Below are 22,985 nucleotides of genomic sequence, written 5' to 3'. Positions count from 1 at the left end.
GGTTAGCTCATTCATTTGCATATTTATAACCACTGACTGTACAAGAACTGTTTTGCAGAAATTAGCAAAACTTCGAAATGTCATAACTTCATTATTTTACATTATTTGATTTCAGTCAAATTTTTGCCGTTGAACTCGTAAAATTTTACTTTTTCATCGCTCTTATCTATATTTGGACTGGATTTCCCCTTTAACTTTTTGCAAGATACCTAGAAACAAGGGTGCCGGAAGCGGGGGGGGGGGGGGGGGGCAGGGGTGGCACTTGCCCCCCCAAACAAAATGTTGGGGGGGGGGGCAAAACGAGTTTTTGCCCCCCAAAGTGCCCCCTGTAACAAATAATTAATCACTGATTTAAAGACCAAAATGAACAATAAAGGCATATTTCTTGTGTAAATGTTGTAATTTCATAACTGAAAATGCAAAATTTTTCGAAAATCATAATACACTAACAACGTACATTATTGTATCTATACACTAATAATAACTTATGAGTAAATCTAGTATATAGATGGTAGCCTCGTGTCCTCGAGTGTGCCCGCTGAAACATACCTTTAGTAAACCTTACATTTTTCATTTTCTTCTTTGCTTTCTAGCAGTTTAAGAATATTTTTTATTGTTCGAACGATGCGATCATGTTTAAGCTTTTAATGAGTACATTTCAGATAAATTGCAAAGTGAAAGTGGCTCGCTCGTTCTGCCCGTACTTATAGTAAGATGAAAAGTCTTCATAAGTTATTATCACAGTCCTTCGCCGTGATTTCTTTTTACTGTGTTTATTTCCTCAGAAATCTAATCTAAAATGCTCTATAAAAGCGACTTTTATACTCTGTTTTTACAAAAAGTCCCTACCGTGGGAGGGGGTATCCCCCTCCCACACCCTCCCCCGCTCGGTCGCTTCGCTCCCTCGACGAGGATCTCACACCATCACATGATATACCCCCGTATGTTAAGATCATAATAGTCCTTCCAACTGATCTTTTTTTTCCAATATGTTCATTACCTAGAAATTTGCTTTTAAATGTTCTATAAACGCTACTTTTATACTCTGTTTTTACAAAAAGTCCCTACCGTGGGAGGGGCTGTCCCCCCTCCCACACCCTCCCCCCGCTCGGTCGCTTCGCTCCCTCGCCGAGGATCTCGCACCATCACATTATTAATGTACTCCCGTATGTTATGATCATAGTCCTTCCAACTGATTTTTTCAATATGATAATTCCCTAGAAATTTGCTTTAAATTCTCTATAAACGCGACTTTCATACTCTGTTTTTACAAAAAAAAAAAAAGTCCTTACCGTGGGAGGGGATATCCCCCCTCCCACACCCTCCCCCCGCTCGGTCGCTTCGCTCCCTCGCCGAGGATCTCACACCATCACATTATTATGTATACTCCCGTATATTATGTAATAATCATAGCCCTTTGCACTGATTATTTTTCACTATGTTTAATTCCTTAGAAATTTGCTTTTAAATGGTCTATAAACGCGACTTTTGTACCCTGTTTTACAAAAGCTCCCTACAGTGGGGGGGGGGGGGGGCGGGGGGAATCCCCCTTTCTACCCCCCCCCCCCCCGCTCGCTTCGCTCCCGCGACGAGGATCTCACATCGTCACATAATGTGCCCCCGTTGAGATTTTGCCCCCCCCCCCCAAAAAAAAAAAAAAAAAAACAGAAGTGTTCCGGCGCGCTTGCCTAGAAATCACTTTTTGATACTAAAGAGCATACAATTCTAAGAAGAATTCAAAGCTCATTTGATAAAAATCGGTTTTGAAATGGCCGAGATATCCAAAAACAAAGTGATCCTGATAAAAGGTGGGCCCCACTTTTTATTGTAGGACAGCTCTGCTTTCAATATTTCATTTCAAAACCAATTTTCATCAAACAAACGTTGAATTCCTCTCAGAATTTTTTTTAAATGCTTTTTCATTTGTCATAAGTGATTTCATTTACCTAACAAAATTATCATTAAAAAATAGATCTAAAAAAAAAAAAAAAAAAAAAAAAAAAACGTTGGAAACCTCTGAAGCCCCATCACAATCGAAAGTGCCCCACCGCTTGTTGCATGTGAGGATTTTCCCCGCATGCAGGACAATAAGCCAGTTCGGGGTTCCCTTTGAGCATGGGCAGAAAAAGGTCATCTGTACCGGCAGAGCATGTTGGTTTTTTATTCACTGAGATAAGCATCTGTGATGTAATGATTATTCAAGTGATCATTATGAGTGGTGCTTGCCAGCACATCCACCTGACAGCAAAAGTGGTATTTGACAATATCAATAGAAAAAGATTGTTCATACATTTAATGTAAAATAATGAAATGGATGCTTTCCAAAGTGCTAATTGATGGATCATTCTGGTCACCTGGTCTACGCAAGTTCATTCTTTGTTTGAACTTGACTGATGAATTCCATAAATTGTTACGTCGGGTAAGCTGAAATACCTTCTCTCGCTTGAAAACTCGTGGAGTGCCTAATCAACTGAGAAAGAAGAAATGTCATTTGTACCGATGTGCCCATGAGCTAACCCCGAACTGGCTTATTTTTGCGGGCGGACAAATTGGATTAGGGCGAGTATCTAATGAGTCTTACCGGCTGGACTTGTGCTACTTATGATCTACAAACCTATATATCATACTCCATTATGATGATGATGATGACGATGATGATGATGATGATGATGATGATGATGATGATGATGATGATGAAACAGCATTAATAGCGCCATTCATGCCATTTATCTGTTGAAACATTCAAAGGCGCCATTATGGCAGAAGTCCCACAGAATGTCAATTATCTTGGCCACAGCCGACTCCCAACTCAGCAGAAAGGCATTTATACGAACTAAAAATGCAATCTCTCTGACTCACCAGGAACATTGGTTTGTTGGTTTGTTTGTTTGTTTGTTTGTATGTTTTTTAGCATGCTCAAAAATTGGCTGCGGGTAAATCGGACTTGCGTCCGCACTTCCTGGCAAGCAGAGTGCCATCTGCGGGATCTGCGGGTAGCAAACGGATTGTCCCGCGCAAGTCACATGCTATTAAATGCTTGCCCGGAAAGGTGTGGCAGGCCCTTGAGCATGGTCAAAATCTGTTCCGGGTAAGTCGCGGAGATTGCCCAGGTGCACGCAGAACACCAGTCTAGTGAGGCTCGTAGACGCCGCACCTCGCAAGCAACTCATACGCAGGTAACATGCAGATGTAACGAAGGCACTTCGCAGTACCCGTGTATGACGTCAATAACCTCTGCAGCACGCGTCCAGCAGGCAAGTTTGAGACGCACGTGAAACTAGCCTAGTATATTCTTGTCCACCCGCAGCATCCCGTGTGCTTGAAAATCCATACACGCAACAAGCCCGCTTATATCTTGCCGGGAAACGTGTGATCTTGTGCCAGTCTGACCGCGCCTATAAACGGTGTAAGCAAAAGATAGGAAGAATGCTAGTTTAAATGCAGCTTCCAGTACAATCTCGTCTCTTTTACCCGTGTGGCCGTATGTGAGAGACTATTAGGCCTACAATAATAATATTATGCGAGGAGAAAGATGATAAACAATATTTAGTAGAGAGATAAATTATACAGTATATATAGTGGCTATGAGCCCGAAATCGAAGATGATACGTAAAAGAGAGGCGGTGCGCCATCTCTGTCACAAGCACAACAAACAAACAAACGATGATACTCCACATTGGGCATGTTGGGTGGGGTATGAGACCCAGACGACTGAACCAAATCATACTTTCTTGTAGGATACGGCTCCATTTTTTTCCGAAGTACAAAAATCTACTCATTGATTTCATGGCTGATGATGCAGTGGTAGGCGTAAAGTGTACATGTACAAAACAGGGAAAATGTTTCGGGGAAACACAGTACAATGACGATTCTTTCCCAAGCAGTGAGCCCAAATCGTACGAGGTCATTACACGAGACCGACACCCACGAGTCGTATGACCAATGAGACTGAAATGAATACAATATGTAGGTTCATGGGTCATTTTATAGCCCACGAGTCATACTGTATACAACAGTCCATGCATGAGTTCGACACTAAGCAAATTAAATATAAAAAATAATAAAAAAAATAATAATAATAGTAATAATAATAATAATAATTATATAATAATAATAATAATAATAATAAGGTCTTATTTACCCAGGGTAGCCTCTTCAGTGTTGCCACTGTTCTACCAGAGGGCCCTGCTATTATTATTACCCTAGCATTGCCAGGTACCCATTTATACACCTGGGTCGAGAGGGACATAGTGGGTAAAAACATCTTGTCCAAGGACGTAAGCACTGGGCGGGATTCGAACTCGGGTCCTCCGATCGGGAGTCGGGAGTCTTATCCACTATACCACAGCTCCCCCACATACCACAGCTCCCCCACTATAATAATAATAATACAAATGTCTTATTTACCCATATAGGGTAGCCTCTTCAGTGTTACCACTTCCATCCGGCTCCGTTCATCATCATCAATTCACTTACAGCTAGCACCGGGTCCACGTACTAAGACTCGCTATGGTGACCGTGCTTTCTCTGTGTGTGCCCCCAAGCTTTGGAACGATCTCCCAGTGATAATCCGTGATTCTCCTTCTGTTGACACCTTCAAAATCAGACTCAAAACATATCTATTCAATGGACTGTAGTTCGATTCACTGATTCCATGTCATCCAATCTATTTCGTTTAATTACTTATTATAATGTCACGTAGTGTAATGTAATATAATGTAAATTAATGTAATATTATATAACATAATGTATAATTTATCATGTTTTTCATAATCTTTATACATGTATTAATTTAAGATTTAAATGTTAAGCGCTTAGAAACTACTGTTATAAGCGCTATATAAATGTACATTATTATTATTATTATTATTATTATTATTATTAGTATTAGTATTATTATTATTATTATTATTATTATTATTAGTAGTAGTATTAGTATTATTATTATTATTATTATTATCATTATTATTATTATTACCACAGATTGCTCTACCAGACAGGCGCGGTGGAGCACCCCAATTTGCATCTCATTATCGCCCCGTTCTATTTGAATTTCCAACGGGCATCCACGGCTGCCCGAAACTGTGTGCATGAAAAAGTCAAATCTTTACCTTCTCCTTGTGCCGCTATGCGTGCCGCTAGTAAAGTCAAACTTCCCACACTATCTAAGTTTTTAAAAACCTTCCTTTTGATGAAAAAATTATGAAATTTACTGCACTAGAACTTGAGATATTAAAGCGTTTTGAAAATCACCCTCGCAAAACATGCTCTCTGTTTTTTTACGACTGGACTATGGCCGGGCTCCAATGTGTGCGAAATTGTCAACATAAGTTCATCAGGCCTCAATCCATATATGGTGAAAGTTTTCGCTTGGTTCCAACTGTACTTTTTGAGAAATCAACTTGTTTCTACAGGGTTTGGAATAGAAAATTGTAGTCAGCGAAACAATTGAAAATGACGTCATTTCTTTTCCCGTAATATTGGGCATGCGTGGTACGTGAGATTCAGGATTTCGTGCTCATTGTTGGTTTGCATGTGACGCAGTCAATTTGCCGAGTGTCGCCGCACGGCGGTGACTGCTGAGCTGCTGCCGCGCACGCTGCATGCAGCAATGCGTTGTGTGTGCTGTGACATGCAACGCTACAGCAGGGAGGTGAGACTCACCGCCCTGGCTACAGTGGCGCGATTATATATACATGGGACCGACCTGTACGCTTTGCGTTCGTGTCATTTTTGACATCACCTTCTGTTTTTTCCGACACAACCATGGCCGGGAATATTACGGTATGAAATTTAAAATGCAAGCAGATAAATAAATTTCGGTGTACTTTGTTTAAATGGCGCTTTGGTTCCGTAATCCCACGTCGTGAATTTTAGGATGATTTTCGAGGCATATTTTTGGTAATTTTGCTCGCCAGGTTTTCGCAAAAATTTCACATTTTATCACTGTCAAATCCTTTAATATGTTATATGTGCATATTCGGACATGTTTTCAAATTCAAACTAACTCTATTTTAATCCGAAAATAGGTTTCCTTAAATTGTTATTAGCTTGAGAAGTTGTTTACTTTTTCTCAACTACGCGAGTACATGTTGTTTACTTTATGCAAATGAGGCTCGGCTGCCGATGGATTTCTGCGAGATAATTGGGGTGCTCCACCGCGCCTGCAGAGGGCTCCGTCATTATTATAGGTTTTCCCGCCCAATTTCATCAGATTTGCATTCGAATTAATGACAAGGCGTTCGAATTCAAGGGATTTTTGTCACTGCTCTACTCTCACGGTTCATTTTGATTCTTTGAGTATTCAATTTCATTTCATGTCACTCCTTTTAGATTCTATTTTATTCAATTCAGAGAGAAATTCATTCAATTTAACGTTTCAAAGTTGGCATTCAATTCGCGCCAGCTGGATAGATGTTCAAATTCGCACCAAATACCAGTTTCAATTTCATTCATTAAATAGGCGCACAACTTCGACCTTTGAACGTTCAAATCCAATTAGCATAATAACCAAGTCCTATAATTCTGTGCAATTCTTACGATTATTCTTACGTTGATGAATGACAAATTCATCAACGGTCAGTGTTATCATTTGCTAACATAATGAGAGCTCACATAAGAACATCGATATGTCAAGTGTGATTATATAGTCGTATTACAGATTTTGTTTTCAGTCACGTTTGGGGTTTGAAATGTGGTTGAGATACATTGCATTGGAATGTTCTTTCTTTTACATCACTATTCATAATTTCGATGTTCAGTCTCTCAGTCTCTTCAGCCGTCGATCTGTTGACGTGCCAGGCACCTTGGAATGTACGTCTGAGAGCGGTTGTACCATTATTAAAAAAGATGGAGAATACTCAAAGAACATGAGCAGCAACGAAAAACGCTGCCCCGATGCTGTAAATGTTTGCATATTCGTTAATTCATCGCAGCTACGCTGTATGGTGCGAATTTGAATGCGTTTCACGTGCATTTTTTATTTGAACGCGCTGTTTACACGTTTATGTGACAAAATCAGGAATTCGAATGCTGATGAAATTAAATCAAATAGGCTACGTAGCTTTTTGAATGTTGATCTCGGTGATCATTCAAATTCGCTCGAAAATGAATGCTCACATCATTAAATCGAGTGCAAATCTGATGAAATTGGGCGCCGAAAACTATACTACCATATGGCGTAAAGGTAGCGTAAAATAAAGACTCATGAGACCGACACTGCTATGCACAAAGACCACGCTCGCCGACCTACACATAATACTGTCTTAAAAACAAAACAAAACAAAACAAAAAAGAAAAAGCTCAAGAGACCGACAGTACGCAAAAGCTGCGGCTCACGAGACCGACACCATACAAAAAGGGTCACAATGGTCACGAGACCGACACGTCCACTCGGCAAAGATCAGGCCCACGAGACCGACAGGATGAACAGCGCCATCTAATGCAGTATGTCAACTATACAAGTATGTATCTATACAGGGTGTTGCAGTGATAATAAGAGGGGGGGGGGGGGGGGACTACAAGAAGAAAATAAAAGAGAACGATGAATGGATTCAAGTTTAGGTCTTTCATGATTACGTCGTACAAGGCTGTCCCTTAGCTAGAAGATAGATGAACAGGATGTGAAATTTCCCCTTATTTCATCGCTCCGCTAGTTATGTATTAGACGGATCTTGAGATGTCTCACCTTCTAGAGTAATTCACACATTTTACAATCTATGCTTTTCTTGTGAATTCCTCTTTTCCATGTAGAGATATAAATTAAGATTGTATTGCTTACTTGTTTATTTATCCAAACCAGAGTTGATATCATTATAATAATTATATTCATGTTTCGTTGAAACTTACGTGATTCAAAGTTCATTAACTAAGCATTATGTACATTACTTTGTATTACTTTATATGGAAATAAAATCACTTTGAATTAAATTGAATTGAATTGAATTGAAGAATTCAAAATATTTTGGTTTGATCTTTTTTTTTTTGGGGGGGGGGGAACCCTCACGCATATATTATGTTGTTCTTTGAGCAAATTATTGTTATCTGTGTGTGTGCTGCGACATTAACTACTTTGTGAGATATTTCCTCGTAAACTTCATTTCACAACTGGACGTTTTTCTTGTAGGCTGACTTGAGTATCACACATCATTCTATATTTTCTTTTCTTGGTGAGTGTACATGTTCTGCATGAGGCAAGGGCTGGACGTCTTCAGGGAATAAATCCCTCTACATCCTATGAATAAATAAATAAATAATTAAATTAATTAATTAATTAATCAAAACGGACGGCGAAGGTACACTTTTTATTTCATAAAGAACTGTTGTAAACTAGCACACCAAAAACATTCTATTGATGCAATATTAAAGATTTTTGATATTGTGTATGAACGTGTATACATTTAAGTGTACGTATCAGTTTGTCAATACTCTCATAAAGGTTTAAAACAATTCATACATGACTTTTACTTTCAGTCACATTGCAGATATCCTCTATCACTCGTGCATTTCATCATTAGGCATATTTCTTGGTTTTGTCAGCGCCACACACACACACACACACACACACACCCACACACACAATACAAGTACACGTTGCTCTGCATTGTGCATGCAAGCTGTCGTGTCTGTGCGAACTCCTTTATGCTGTACAAAATGGTCATGTTTGAGGGAGAACGGTTTGAGGTGTGTATAATCATAGTCCTTAACCGGATCGTTGTTTGGCAGAAGAGCCTAGAAAGAGGAATGCGACATGTGTGATGGGGGTTGTAAGGAGGGAAAAAAAAAAAAAAAAAAAAAAAAAAGGAAGAGTGGGGGACAGTACTGGGCTAGAAGTTGAAGTTGCACTAGTGGAGATCTGACGGTATAGAGAAAGGAACAGAGAGAGTGGTAAGGAAGAATAGAGTGAGAATCAAGTAAGATGTTCGGACATCGTTAGAAGGAGAAAGATGAAATATAGAAGGGAAGAGGAAGAGGAAGGAGTTGAATGTTGGAAAATCATGGAGATAGGAGAGAGAAGTGAAGATTCATGAAACCAAGAGAAGAACGAAGTTGGCGAACAATGTGGACTGTGGGTTATGGCTAGGTTGGGTTAGGGTTAAGTTGGGTTAGGGTTAGGATGGGTTAGGTTAGGGTTGGGTTAGGAATTAGGTGGGTGTTGGGTGTTGGGTGTTTTTATTATAATTTATGCATACTAGTTGCCTGTGTGAGTTTGCGTATACCTACACGCAAACTCACACACACACACTAGCATACACACAACACACATCACCTCTGTGTGAGCACACACAAACAATATATACTCCGTTGCGGCCCGTCCAGAACTGTGCATACTGTAAAAGTGGATATTTTCGCGCTACTGTTTTTTTTTTTTTTTTGGGGGGGGGGGTTTTGGGTTTTTTTTTTTTTGTTTTTTTTTTTGTTTTTTTTAATGCTCGGCAGGGTAAGAAGAGTTTCGCGTGTTTTTGATTCCGCGGAATCAAGACATCAACTACTGGAACATAAGGCAAGGAAAAATATCCGCGCTATAGTTTCTGGTTGCGCGAAATGCACGAAAATTTCAACACCGCGAAAATTTTACTTCAACAAAATCGAGGTTTTGCTGCCCTGCCGGGTCTAGAGCAGTACCCCATGGGCAATTCCCCGTACCCTTTCCCTGGACCTAATCTTAATCCTAATCCTGAACCTAATCCTAGCCCTAACCCAAACTCCTAACCCTAAACCTAACCCTTAACCTGATCTAACCTTACCACTAACCACCAGTATTTAGACCGGGGGATGGGGGGGGGGGGGGGGGGGGGTAATTGCCCTCTGTTGGGGTTATTGCCCGGCTGCCCGGATACGTGCCCTGCCTAGTATGAGATACATGTAATCTCTCGCTTGGTTTCGAGAGAGAGAAAAAAAAAAAATCGCGTACGGCTCTCTAGGGCTCACACCTGTAAATGGAATGCTCCAGACCCCTTCACAAATAATTGTCGTACCAAAGATACCAAAATAGATGAAGAAAAACAAAATTGATTAAAAATCATTAATGCAGATTGGCATAAAACTTAATAGCTGCAGATATTGAGTATGAATTCCTCTACAAACTGCATTTTAGTTTGAAGATGAAAGCTGTTGTCATGGAATTTGAAGGGACTATATTTCATTGGGTGCGTGTACGGAAAATAGATGATATTTTGAGTGAAAAGAACTCGTAGTCTGGCTTTGCGGACCCTTTTACAGAGTTTGAGCTGAAGAACCTGCCTTGGAAATCTGATGGATGAAATGGTATAGCTCACTTATCCAGGTTAGTGAAGATGAAAAGCCTCATTTCTCCCAGCTATTTTACAGAAATTTTTGAAATTTGAATTTTAACACACGTCTCTATAGGGAATTATTTACCCGTGTGAGCCCTATAGAGAATGCACGCAATGTACACAAGTCAATGGGAAGTATTCATCCCATACAATCTCTGCTGGTTTATGTTGATCTATTCTGTCTAATCCATCCCCCCTCCCCCTCCTCTCCCCTTACCCTTCACACCTCTACCCCCCCCCCCCCAACTCTGATTAACTACAATTTGTTTTCTTATTATGCTCCTGTGGTACTAGATCTGGTAGAAACTATATAGTCATCAATATCACACAACTTTGAATGATTGTGTCATTTTAATGCATTTCTTTGTTTGGACCAGCACTGATACAGCTCAAAATGCATGAAGTTAATCTGTTTGATAAATAAAAGTGTTTTGCAGTACTTCTTAGGCAATAAGGTGATGATGACACCCTCCTAATCAAGAATAACTACCTGCATAATTTATGGGCCCAGAATTTGTAGCTAATGTATATAGGCCTTGTCAAGGTCAAAACAATAATATTATACTCCCACTGGAAAATCACGGTGGCATGGTATAACTGTACATGTATAATCTGTATTCATACAATGCAATGTACGAAATATATCAAACATAACTTTAAGGCAATACAAAAAAAAAATGCAGAGAGGAAGACAAACTAGCTTCTACATGATCATAAACTGAATCTCCATTTTCTAAAATGCTTTGCGGGGAGCTTATTGTTCTTCTTAGCCAAGTAATATTCTATATTTCCATTTCTTTGTTAACAAATGATTTAAAGGCAGTCACATTAGGTAATTCATTTTTAAATTTGCAAAGATATATGTAATAATTTCACCAATAAAATAAGATATTTCCCCCTTGGGTCACTGGGGTCAGGACACGCTCTACAATTGAATGTTTGTTTGTGTCTAACTATATGAGTTCAGAATTCGAGAAGTAGGGTTGGTTTTAACGTGTTATATTAGTACATGGTATGCGTTTCAGCACTTGGAGTGTGTCCTGTTTTCATTGACCCTTGATGGATTGAGGTTTTGCTTTCCTTCTATTTCTAGTTTATAGGGCTGCCAGTACAGTGTCAGTTGAAGTACCCCTTTTTGTGATAATAATATTTGTTTAAGTTTATGTATGTACGTGTAGTCTATTCATTGTGTCGGTGGCTTGGTACACGTGATTGTTACTCGATATTGGAGATTATTTTCAACGTCTTGTCACCTTTTTTTTCTTTTTTTGTGTGTTTTATTCATATTCTTTCTAATCATTGCAAATCATTTGTAAATCATTTGATCATGTTTGTGATATGATTTGATAAAACATACAAATAAAAAATTAGAATAACTATTAACCTGCATCTATGTATTCATCTTTGAAAAACTAATCAAAACTGCAGATTTATTAAAAAAAAAAAAAAAAACAAACTCCAAAGGGCATCATTTTCAAAAGCGTCTCTTAATTTGAGAAGCTTTATAACCCTTGAATGTCCAATATGATGTAGGGACAAATATCCTCAAAAACACATTTATGATGTTAAAAAGTCAAATAAGATAAATATGACCTCAATATGCACTATATTACAGCTGGGCATGAATTCCGAAGAACGCCCCCTATGGTTGGTTATAGGCTTTAAAGGGATCGTGCAGTTTTGATTGAGACCTAATTTCAGGTTTCTAACATTTTTTGGTGAGATAATGAGAAACCTCATTAAAAAATATGAAAGAGCATGTAAATCTATGAGGAATTCAACGTTTATTTGATGAAAAAATGGTTTTGAAATGGCTGAGATATCCAAAAAGAGCGATTCTATTAAAGAGTGTTACATGGGACCCACACTTTATTACGATCGCTTTGTTTTACTCTGTTTTTTGGATGTTTCAGTCATTCCAAACCCGATGTTTATCATAAAAAAATTATATGTATAAACTTTGAATTCCTCTTAAAATGGTATGCTCTGTACTATATCATAAGTGTTTTCTTGGTATCTCGCAAAAAGTTAAAAGCCCAATTCTCATCTCCACCAATACTGTACTATCCCTTTAATCAGATCGCAAGATACAATGTTGGCATCGTGATGACGTGTTTTTGTTTGTTTTTCATCTCCCATCAGCAAGGTAATCAGTTAGAAGTGCAACGGGTCATACTCATGACTACCTGTATCACAATCCATACGTTTTCTCTGTTTATTTCACTGAATGAATAGAACAACAAAACAACAGCAATGCTACAAAATGGGCCCTGCAGTTAAACAATACCCATCACTGTTTATGGAAGTAATACAAAGTGTACACAAATTGGTCAGAAAATGACTGCACAATCTATAGAATCAAGATAATGATGATGATGATGCAAATAGTAATGGGAGATAGCAACAATAACTAATAGATTTTGATAATAGTAAAAATAGTAATAACAATGGTGATAACTGATGGCATGGTATAATAACACACTGAAATGATACTGGACCCAATGACAACCGCCATTCCTACGGGGAAGATCGGACCAGTCAATCTGAAATGAAATCCAAATGCATAACCTGAAGGAGGACACGGTATACCTATACACTCTGAACAATAAAATGGTGAATCAACATTTTAAATGTCGTCACTCCTCGAACGCTTTTGTTCGGCCCATAGCTGTCAATCACTCATACTGTCGGATTTAATGGATTCATAACATACTTTTTTATGTCTTGAATTTTCCATTTTCAGGGATCATTTGGAGTAACAACATTTAATATTAGATTTGCCATTTCATTTTAGAGTGTAATGATTAGCAGCACACACATCATTTCCAGTGACTCTCAACGGTAGGCCCATAAATAATAAATCAAACTGTACCACCAAACGATATAGAAGCTATTGTAGGATAGAATCGAAAAGAGCTAGAATGACTTTATTTCTCGAGAGACGTGTGTACGACTTCTCTTTCTAGAAACTTATCCATTCATTTTGTATGAGAACCAATATTATGCGAATTTGGAATTATGTACGCTGAATGATTTATAACACAGGGTAAGATTCTAATGCCCACAGCAGTGCAATAAATTTGATTTTGATTATATCGGACTCCATGTAGCGAAGTTTTGCAATACATTGTGACATTTTGCTGATATTCACAACAATTCTTGAATAAAGTTGATGTAAACGTTGAAATGATGAGAGAGCAGATACCGATGTCATCGCCTCACAACTTTCAATTAAAGAATACAAATCCACTCAAAAATTTCATCACGAGTAACATGAGATGATGAGAGAGAAAAAATAGAACTCCCTGCTGAACAGTGCAAAAATTATCAAAATCGGATAAGAAATAAGGAAGTTATGACATTCTGAAATTTCTTTTTTTTTCTTCCTGAAAACATTTCTTGACCAGTCGTTCTGAATATTCAAATCAGCAAAGTTAATGATGTCGGGCCCTCACAATTTTCTGTTCCTTTCTTTTACAGATATTGCAAAAATTTCTTATTTCAGTCGTTAGAAATTGCCTTAAAACCACCCAAAATAATGATAACAAAATCCCCCTCATATATTTTGGTACGGGAACAACGGTTTTTACATGTATCAATTAGCTATTGGCATTTCCCCACTGTATAACACACACGAAAAATTGAGGGCACGACATCACCAACTCGCTCATTTGGATATTCATAAGGACTGGTCAAGAAATGTTTTCTGAAAATATGTGAATTTTAAAAATGTCATATCTTCCTTATTCTTTATCCAATTTTTGTCTGGAATTCTAGTACACTGAGTTTTTCTTCTCTCTCTCTCTCCCTCTCCCCCCCCCCCCTCTCTCTCTCTTTTGCTGTTAGCCTTTCTTTTCCAAAATTCCCCTTTTGTCAGCTGGCGCCCATCTACCCCGTGATAGATAAATCCGCCTATTTATGTATCCCTATGAGTGTGCCAGAAGGTTGTCTGAAGCAGCAAAAAATGTAGGGGGCCTATTGAATAAAATTACGGTCATGAGTTATAAAGTGATGAGTATATAGCTACATTCCTCTCCCCGCCCAGCTCTGCCACTGTTCGTCAGGTAACGAGTGGGGAGTTTTTTCGATGCGGAGTTTTGAGAAATTCTTTAGTCTGATTGGCTGATTTCTCTGAACTTGTCGGATATAATTGATTTGTAGAACATTTTATCCGACAAGTTCCTTCATGAAATGCCCCCAGGTGCTCTATGTTTTATGTCGGGATTGAGGACACCCCTACACAAAGGACCAGGCTGGACTACCCCTGCTCTCGGGAGAGTTGACATGGTGATGACCGATGCATGTCTATGTTTGTAGTATTTAAGATGTTTTCCTCTTCAATGTAGGATTGTAACAGAAAATAATATGTAGGCCTTTGAACGTGTTCACTCTGCAGGAGTATTATACCCAGAACATGAAAAAAAAAAGAAAAAAAAAGAAGAAAAAAAAAAGAAGAAAAAAGTGTTGTCCAAATTTCGAGATATACAGTGTTATCCGTCGGCCGCATGTTTGGTCTTGTACTACTACAAGCATACTGTATCATTATGATTATGCAGTGGTGGATCGGGGGGGGGGGGGGTGGCGCATTTTTTCAGTAAAAAGTAGGAGAAATAAAGGGGGCGTGTGTGCACCCCCTTTAATTTCTGCGCAGGAAAATTGCACGGGAGCCTTGTTATTGTCGTTGTTGTTGTTGTTGTTGTTGTTGTTGTTTTTGGCTTGTCAGCTGATTAAACCCGGAAGCGGCACTGGAATTCTTTTTATTGTACACATAATTTTATATTCGATGCGCAGTAAGGTAGGGTCTATGCTTGTTTTTTTTTTGGGGGGGGGGGTGGGGGACTTTGAATGGAGGCGATCCCCATCCGATCCGACTTCAACTCCTGTGACATACGTGCGACTCGCATATGTATACTGCTGTACCGCGCGAACCGTTCGCGCAGATGGTGACTGTATGGTGCCGATGCGACGGCGATGCTCCAATGATTTCAGTGCTTGAATGAACGCAAAAGGTTATGGAAAAGAATAGCAATCTATTTTGATTCGTCATTCCGGTTCGGATTGAGGGTGTCTTGTGAGAAGGAGTGCATCGGCGGAAACTTGAGATTCAGTCTGACATTGCGATGGATCTGCTGTATACTGATCAACGACAAAGTGGACGCGACTGACACGTATGTACGTACACGTAGGTGGATGTGCCTAGCGACTGCACCGGTCCGGTACCGGCACCGCGCCGCAACCAAAAACCTTATCGCACCGCTTTGTACATATTGCATTGAATTGCACCTGCCAACATCGTGCAAGCTATACGCTACAGACGACATCGTAGTTCATACAGCACGGGCAATGATGTCTTCGTTTAGATCTAGAAACGTTAGATCTGCACTCGTTTTGGTACCGGACGGTGAGATTTATTGATTGATGCATACATACGGTGCTAGTAATTTACGTGGGACGGACTTCAACGTTCCAACTTCCCTTTAGGCCTAACATCAAGGTAGCCTTCGTGCGACAGCACACAGCGACAGTCCACACTCCCCATTCAAGAGACCATTCGTCGCCGGTGAGACTGGGCGAGATAAAGTCTGACAGACAGTCTGACTGCAGTGCCTCGGCTAACATTAGCTAGCGAAACCTAACAATATATTTCGGCCAGTCGACGAATGACAATCTGAAGGAATGATGGCTCGGGTCCCTTTTGGCTACTTTGCAGTCGACCTCCTACCGAAGTGTGGGAACAGAGACCTTTGGTAAATATAATAGTAAATACTTCCCTAAGATCAAGATAGCGATAAATATTATTGTTACTATTATTTTATAGTTCTGACGTTACATGTTGAATTTAGACATCTAACCGTTATATATTTTCTTCATCATAAGGGGCATGTTCTTCTTGAATCAATTTGTCACTGAATCTAATTTGACTTTTTTTTGTGCAAAAAAAAAAAATATATATACGGTAACGGTTAGACATCTAGCGGTAGATTAGAGCCTATTCTAACATTTCTTCATCCTGTTTAAGTGTTGTAACTTGTAGCATGTTGTATTATCATTTGTCTTAAAAATAGACACTAACGTTAATCTTTGCGCAATGATCATTGGGCATCAAGACACATCAATCAGACAATCTCAAGGCTTCTAGCGCAAACAAGATCTTAGGTCTTCTGCGCCGCAACCTCTGGAGCTGCACCAAATCTAGAAATTTAGAAATTGCCTATAAAACCCTTGTGTGCCCAAAATTTAGAGTATTGTTGTGCCATTTAGGATCCTCACCAAGTCACCCACATCACCAACCTAGTAACCACAGTCAACAGAGAGAGTTCAAAGAAGATCTGCTAGGTTTGTCACCAATGTATGACTACAGGAAAACCAGCAGTGTCACAGACATGCTCCAAGATCTAGAAAGTGGGACTCTCTTCCATGATGCGAGGAAGGCCGTCGGTGCCAATTCGCGAAATTTTCATGCCGCGAATATACCTACCTACACTACCACATTAGAAGTTCTACAGACTGTTTAAACCGTAACCATTATTTGTACTACTACTAGACGTCTACTACGTAATAACGTTAGGCCTGCACCTACCGGCACAGTCACATTCCAAAGAGGTGTGCACTTCAGAGGTGGGTGCCACCATTCAGAACTTTTCTTTTTGTTTAATGTAAAATGACTGTATTCAGTGATCACTACTGTCATACCCAGAAAGGGGATCAAGAAAAAGCAGACTTCAGAACATGTATTCTTCAGGTTCAGGAGGAAGGGGGAGCTCCCAGTACCCCATCACCCTGGCCAGACAAATGTGTGCTTAAGATATTTTCCCCCCTTTTAAGTCTGCGCATTTTCTGTGGCACCACAATGCACTTTACATTCATATAACATTTTTTGTTTTTGTTTTTTGCAGCACTTTATATGTTCACATGTACTTGACATGAAGAAGATTTAATAATGATTTAATCAGTAGACCTACACAAGTGTACTGGTATTACAACTTTAATACAGTGTACAAACATTTTTGTTCATCTATGGACAAGGATAGGTTGTAAGGATAGAATAACAACTTTAGGCACAAAAAAAAAAGACCCAACAGCTCTCCTGACTTTCCCTCCAAATTGTCCTCATTGTGTCAACATGCTGCCTCCATGTGATCAGTGTCTTCACCCTCAAGTTCACCCCATTGTTGATATTTTCTGTAATCTGATTATAGGGCACCTTACAAAACCACCTAACTGTGAACATGCTTGAATACAAAGCTTATAATACCCAAGGGTTAGTCTCTTGTGCAGACTCTTGTAATTCTTTAATGTCATGATATTAGGTAGTTTTCGATTGTGTGGATGATGACGCAGTTCTCGGACTAGAGCACGGTTCCAAATGGCTTCCTTCCACTCGTTTTGTTTGCGGTGTTATCACCCATTTGGATTTTCAGTCCATGCTGTTCATGATGTACTGTTATGCAAGTCATGGCCCTGTCCCCTCCCGCGGGCCGGCTATTGGTGCGCCAGGCAATGATGTAATTTCCGTCTGGAGATCTTGGAGGATGTGAAATCCTTACAAGACGCATTCTCCATTCTGGCATTGGATGTGCTGGTGACGCTTGAGCATGCGCAGTATTGTTCCTTTAAATGACGTCATTACCTCGCCGTCCACATCCAGGACGTGAAATTGAAAAGTCCCTAGTGTGCTTTATAATACAATAGCTCTTGGAGACTGGGCCAAATATAGCAGTTATATGATATGGACAAATCAAAGACTAATCATTTGCACATTTGTGGCAAAATTGTTAGCATTCTGTGACTTTACTGGTCAACTCATCAACTACTGCTTCACCAGGTTGATTGACTGCCGTACTGCAGGAATCAATCAGAATACAACAATTCAGCACTAGTAATGCTTTAAAAAAAAAACAAAAAAAAAACAAACATGTCCTTTGTATGATCTTTATTGTAGGTTTTACAGCTCATGTGACATTGAACAAAATATTGCAGACTGTACCTCTGTACTGTATCTGTTCACCTACAATGTAGCCCCAGTATGATGATTTATGTCTGCCTAGCTGATTTTTTTGCAGCCAGTGAAACAAATTGCAGGTTGTGGGCACCAGTACAGTTGTGCCTTGGTACTACTGTGAGTTGGTAGTACTGGTAGTGGTCAAGTACACACGTACATCCTATGTACAAGGTACAGATGCTGTACAGTGTACACTGCCTATTCATAGCTTTAAAGGGTGTGTACAGTTCTGGTTGAGGTGAGGATTTAGCTTTTAACGTCTTGCGAGATATTCAGAAACCACTCTATGAGATGTCAAAGAGCATGCAATTCTAAGGGGTATCAAAAGTTTATTCGATGAAAATCGGTTTTGAAGTGGCTGAGATATCCAAAAACAAGGTGAAACAAAGAGATACTAATAAAGTTGGGGCATGTCGCCTTTTATTATTAGCACTTTTTTGGATATCTCAGCCATTTGAAAACCAATTTTCATCAAATAAACATTGAATCCTTTTTAAAATTACATGCTCTTTCATATTTCATAAGAGGCTTTTCATTATCTGACTTAGGAATGTTCACATCATGAATCCCTACCTAAACCAGTACTGTACAGTCCCTTTAAATGTTCATGGTCAAATGTTTTGGTAAAATACGCGGTACATACATAAGTACCAGGTATTGCAGAATTGACAATGTAGCATGTCTTGGTAATGCCTACATTGTACAATAGCCTCAGAATGCCAACGTACACCATGTAAAACAAAGAAAAAAAAAGCAAGAAAAAAAATATATATGTATATGATAGGTTTCGGCAAGTGGCACATCTGCTCTTGTAGTCAGCACCATTGTAAACATAAATTGTTATAGAAATTGATTATTCACATTTCATCTTTCTTTAACTTGCAGGAACATTCATAACTAGATTTATGCCCCTCGCCCACGACCACTTGTAGCCAAGAGGGCTTGCTGAGCTACCATTTTACATGTGTCGAGATGTGAACTTTCGTAACGTAGCCTACATCGTATGTATTATCTTCCAATAGTGTCTTTCTTTTCAGAATGACACATAATACAAATTGCAATAAAGTTTCATGTTACTTCTCCCTTGAATGCTGTGCTCTTTCCATGGTGTTAAATTCGCTGAGCTTAGGTACCATTCTGTCCAAGATCAGATCTGGCATCATGAACTGCGAACACTCATTTACATTTGAAGAGACATGTTTGAATTCTCGCCACCGACAAAAGGCGATATAAAGGCGATATCAAGTGATATCGTACGATACCTCCGATATCAAACCTCTAGGTCCGGGGCAGTAACTTCCGGTTATCGATTTGTGTGTGTGCTTTTCTATTGGCGAACTTGCCAGCTTTGTTTTGGATCCAAAGAAATATATTTGTTTAGACTTTAGTTTGTTTATTTCGCGAATAACCATCCATTGCACCATGGGGTTTTTCTGTGAGGCAGCAGAGTGTACTTCTGATGATGCTAAAATGAAAAAAACTGGACAAATACACATGTGTGCGCCGAGCAGTAGAGGTGCACCACATGCACCGGTAGCGCATCGAGCTAGCTCGCTCGCATGAAACCGGAAGTTACTGCCCCGGCCTGAGAGGAAAAGTAAAAAAATGTTTACCTCTCTCCAAAGGATGTCATTCCAAAGTTTAATTTGCATTGCTCACAAAAAGATTTCCAATTGTACGGATGGGCCCAACCCCACTATTTCTTGCCAATACACCCGAAATCTGGCAAAGTAGGTAATCATGAACAGTTGACCAGGTGATTTTACCTGGGTTTTAGGGGTACAACTGACCTTACAGGTACCTTTATAGTGTAGAGCTGCAATGTCTCCTTGATTTTGTATGTCTTTTGGTGCCCAGAGAATACAATCTAGAAATCTTTCTGATTCAGAACTGCATAACACAAATTTTGCCAAATGAGATGCATGATCACATTTATAACACACATGTTTCTCCCTGATTGCTCTCAAAATGAAGTCTTCCTGATAGTGATGTGAAAAAATGAATTGGCGGCCCTGCATAGTGCAGTGACCTTGGATTCTGAAGCCACTGGTATTGGTGGGGCTTTTAAGAAAGGCAAAACTATACCACTTAGAATAGGTCTAAAGGCAACAGAGCAGTGTTTTTGTTTATCAGCATTACTGTAATATACTTTGATTTGGTGGATTAAAGCATAATTATTTTGCATTTTCCCTTTTACCCAGTGCAGTTGAATTTAAAGGTATTAGCCCACATTTGTAAACCTGCAGCAATTGGTCTCATAGTTAGCATGGAGTTTGGGTATGATTGCAGTAACACCTGTGCAAAATTTCGTTCCAGTTAGTCAATTACTTTCATAAAAATAAATGAAAATGCACCGTAATCCGTATGCATGCGTATAACGCTCGCTAGCTCCGGTCCACGTACGTGTTACATGTACAATGTACGTAGCTATAGCCCGCGCTCGTAATTCGATTTTGGGTCGGGTTGACCCGGTTTGAAAATTGATTTTAAAACGATGATTTTCTCTCTTTTATCGAATGGTATAGACAAAGAGCGACTGGTGAGGTATGTTACTGTTATAACTTGTACTTGAAGTCATATTGGACCTGTTTTATGCAGTTTTGATTTTCGTGGGTTTGCAAATGTGGGCTAGTACCTTTAAGCTGTCATTATGTAAAACAAATATGTGTGAGAGGCATTTGCTTCTTCATCTCTCAATTTCTTTCTAAGTTATAAATCTCGTTCATTTTCTTGAATTCACCAACTTTTTATCAGGGTCTGACTAGATAGACTACTTCAGTCTATAATCAGACTACTTCAGTCTGATTAATTACAAAAGGGAACTCCCAGATTTCCCCTGTCAGGACCATCCCTGTCTCCTCTATTGTCTGAACAGTCAATGCAGCCTGTATTGACAATTGACAGTTTGAGTGCTGTGGTTACCATCTTGGTCCACATGGCTATCACATGGTCCCTCCTCCTGGTCCCTCCTCCTGGTCACATGGGCTTTGTTTACATCCCTGGTGGGATTAAGTCTGGGAGGATGAATGAATAAGTCAAGTTTAAATGAATGGGTCCAGTTAAGGGAAACCAACCCCTCCTAAGTCCATTATTAGTGCTACCAATAAGCTGTATTGTGTCTGATGGATGTGGTACATGTAATTACTGTACCATGGCATAACACATGTTAGTGGATTCTTCTGCACTGCACTACTCCATCATACATGTTATTTCTGACAGCATACAGGGGGTGCTTTTACAAGGATTCACATGTAACCACTGTGATGAAGGTTACATCAAAGTAAACTGTTACAAATATAAAAACAAGTGATCATCGATGTTTTATATATACACACACATTGTACTCAAGCTTGAAACTGCCATAGGATATGTTTTGTTTACATTTTGTTCAGTTGGGTTGGTCCATTGACCCAATACATCACTCCAAGTGAAGGTGCATACTGTAAGCGTGATAAAGATAGTAACATTTGACTTAGTAAAAGAGCAGATCGTGTTCAACCTTCAATGTCATTTTTCCTTTCCTCATCCAGGTATAAGGGCTACATCCTGATATTGACGTTCCTGGCTTACACAACTTACCATCTCTCCCGCAAACCTATTGGTGTCGTGAAGGTATGGATGTTTATATGATGCATGAAGTTTACAATACAAGTATGTGCATCAAGAGTTAAACTCGACTCTATGATTAATCTGCCTTTTAGTTTCATGAAATCAGGCAGTATGTTTAGACAGTTTCGGGACTTTTGACAGTTTTACACATTGTTAATTTGAAGCAATGCTGTCGGTTGCAATAAAGTGGTCATAAATGCTGGACGATCCAAGCAATCTTGCTTCCAGTGCAATACACTGTACACTGTATTTTTAAAAAGAAAATACGCCACACCAGTACTGTACTGTACATAGAATGCACACAGCATTTTGAATACACTGCACCCATGAAATGAAATGGCAGCATTATGCTCTGCTAGAGCCGTGCAGAGCATTGGAAGTTCAAGCAGAGCACTTCCAATGCAGAGCTTCCAATGCAGAGCTTCCAATGCAGAGCATGTGTTCACTAGAGCTTCTTCGCATGACAGTACCTACACGTGTACATGTACATACCATACACTGTACCGATTTTATGTATTTTTTCTATGCAATTAAGTACACTTTACACTGCAAACATGCACACACAGCACACATGATAAGCATACAGTGTAGCACCTACATTTCAAACTGCTCTTTCATTGTTTTCTTCTGATTTTGTATGTTTATTAACCCATTGAAGATGGATTGATTTTGCTACAACACACATTTCCCATAGACACCTGCCCTTGAAGTACTGTATACTCGGGACTCGTCCTCAACGGGTTAAAGAGTTTAAGTCTTAACAAGAAAATTACAAATGTGCATTAAAAGAAAACAGTGCATTTCAACTTTCTGATTTCTTGACAACTGTGGCAATCATGCAAACATTCCCTATCACACAGTTATCTTGAATGGCAATTAAAAAGTTTGTTAAGTTAAACCATTTTCTTCAGGCCCAGCTGATCTGAGATAAGCAAGGTCAATTGTATCCTTGCATAAAATTATTCTAGAGATGGAATTATTGTAGAGACAATAAGTCAGAAATGGTAATTATCTTCACTTTTGTAGTTTGGCTACACAATACAAATGTAGTTAGAATAGTGGCTAAATACTGGCTGACA

General features: G+C 39.3%; 1 protein-coding gene across 1 annotated transcript in view; it reads left to right on the top strand.

Annotated features, from left to right (window-relative positions):
- Nucleotides 1-15,649: 15,649 nt before the first annotated feature.
- LOC140229593 (glucose-6-phosphate exchanger SLC37A2-like) overlaps nucleotides 15,650-22,985 on the top strand; it is a 30,446-nt gene continuing 23,110 nt past the window's right edge. Inside the window, exons 1-2 of the mRNA XM_072309837.1 lie at nucleotides 15,650-16,042; nucleotides 21,828-21,909. Coding sequence (XP_072165938.1) covers nucleotides 15,972-16,042; nucleotides 21,828-21,909 — 153 coding nt within the window. The 5' untranslated portion in view covers nucleotides 15,650-15,971. The remainder of the gene's footprint in view (nucleotides 16,043-21,827; nucleotides 21,910-22,985) is intronic.

Source organism: Diadema setosum, chromosome 6 (genome assembly GCF_964275005.1).
Source record: "Diadema setosum chromosome 6, eeDiaSeto1, whole genome shotgun sequence".
Lineage (NCBI taxonomy): Eukaryota > Metazoa > Echinodermata > Echinoidea > Diadematoida > Diadematidae > Diadema > Diadema setosum.
This window is presented reverse-complemented; position numbering and strand designations above follow the sequence as displayed.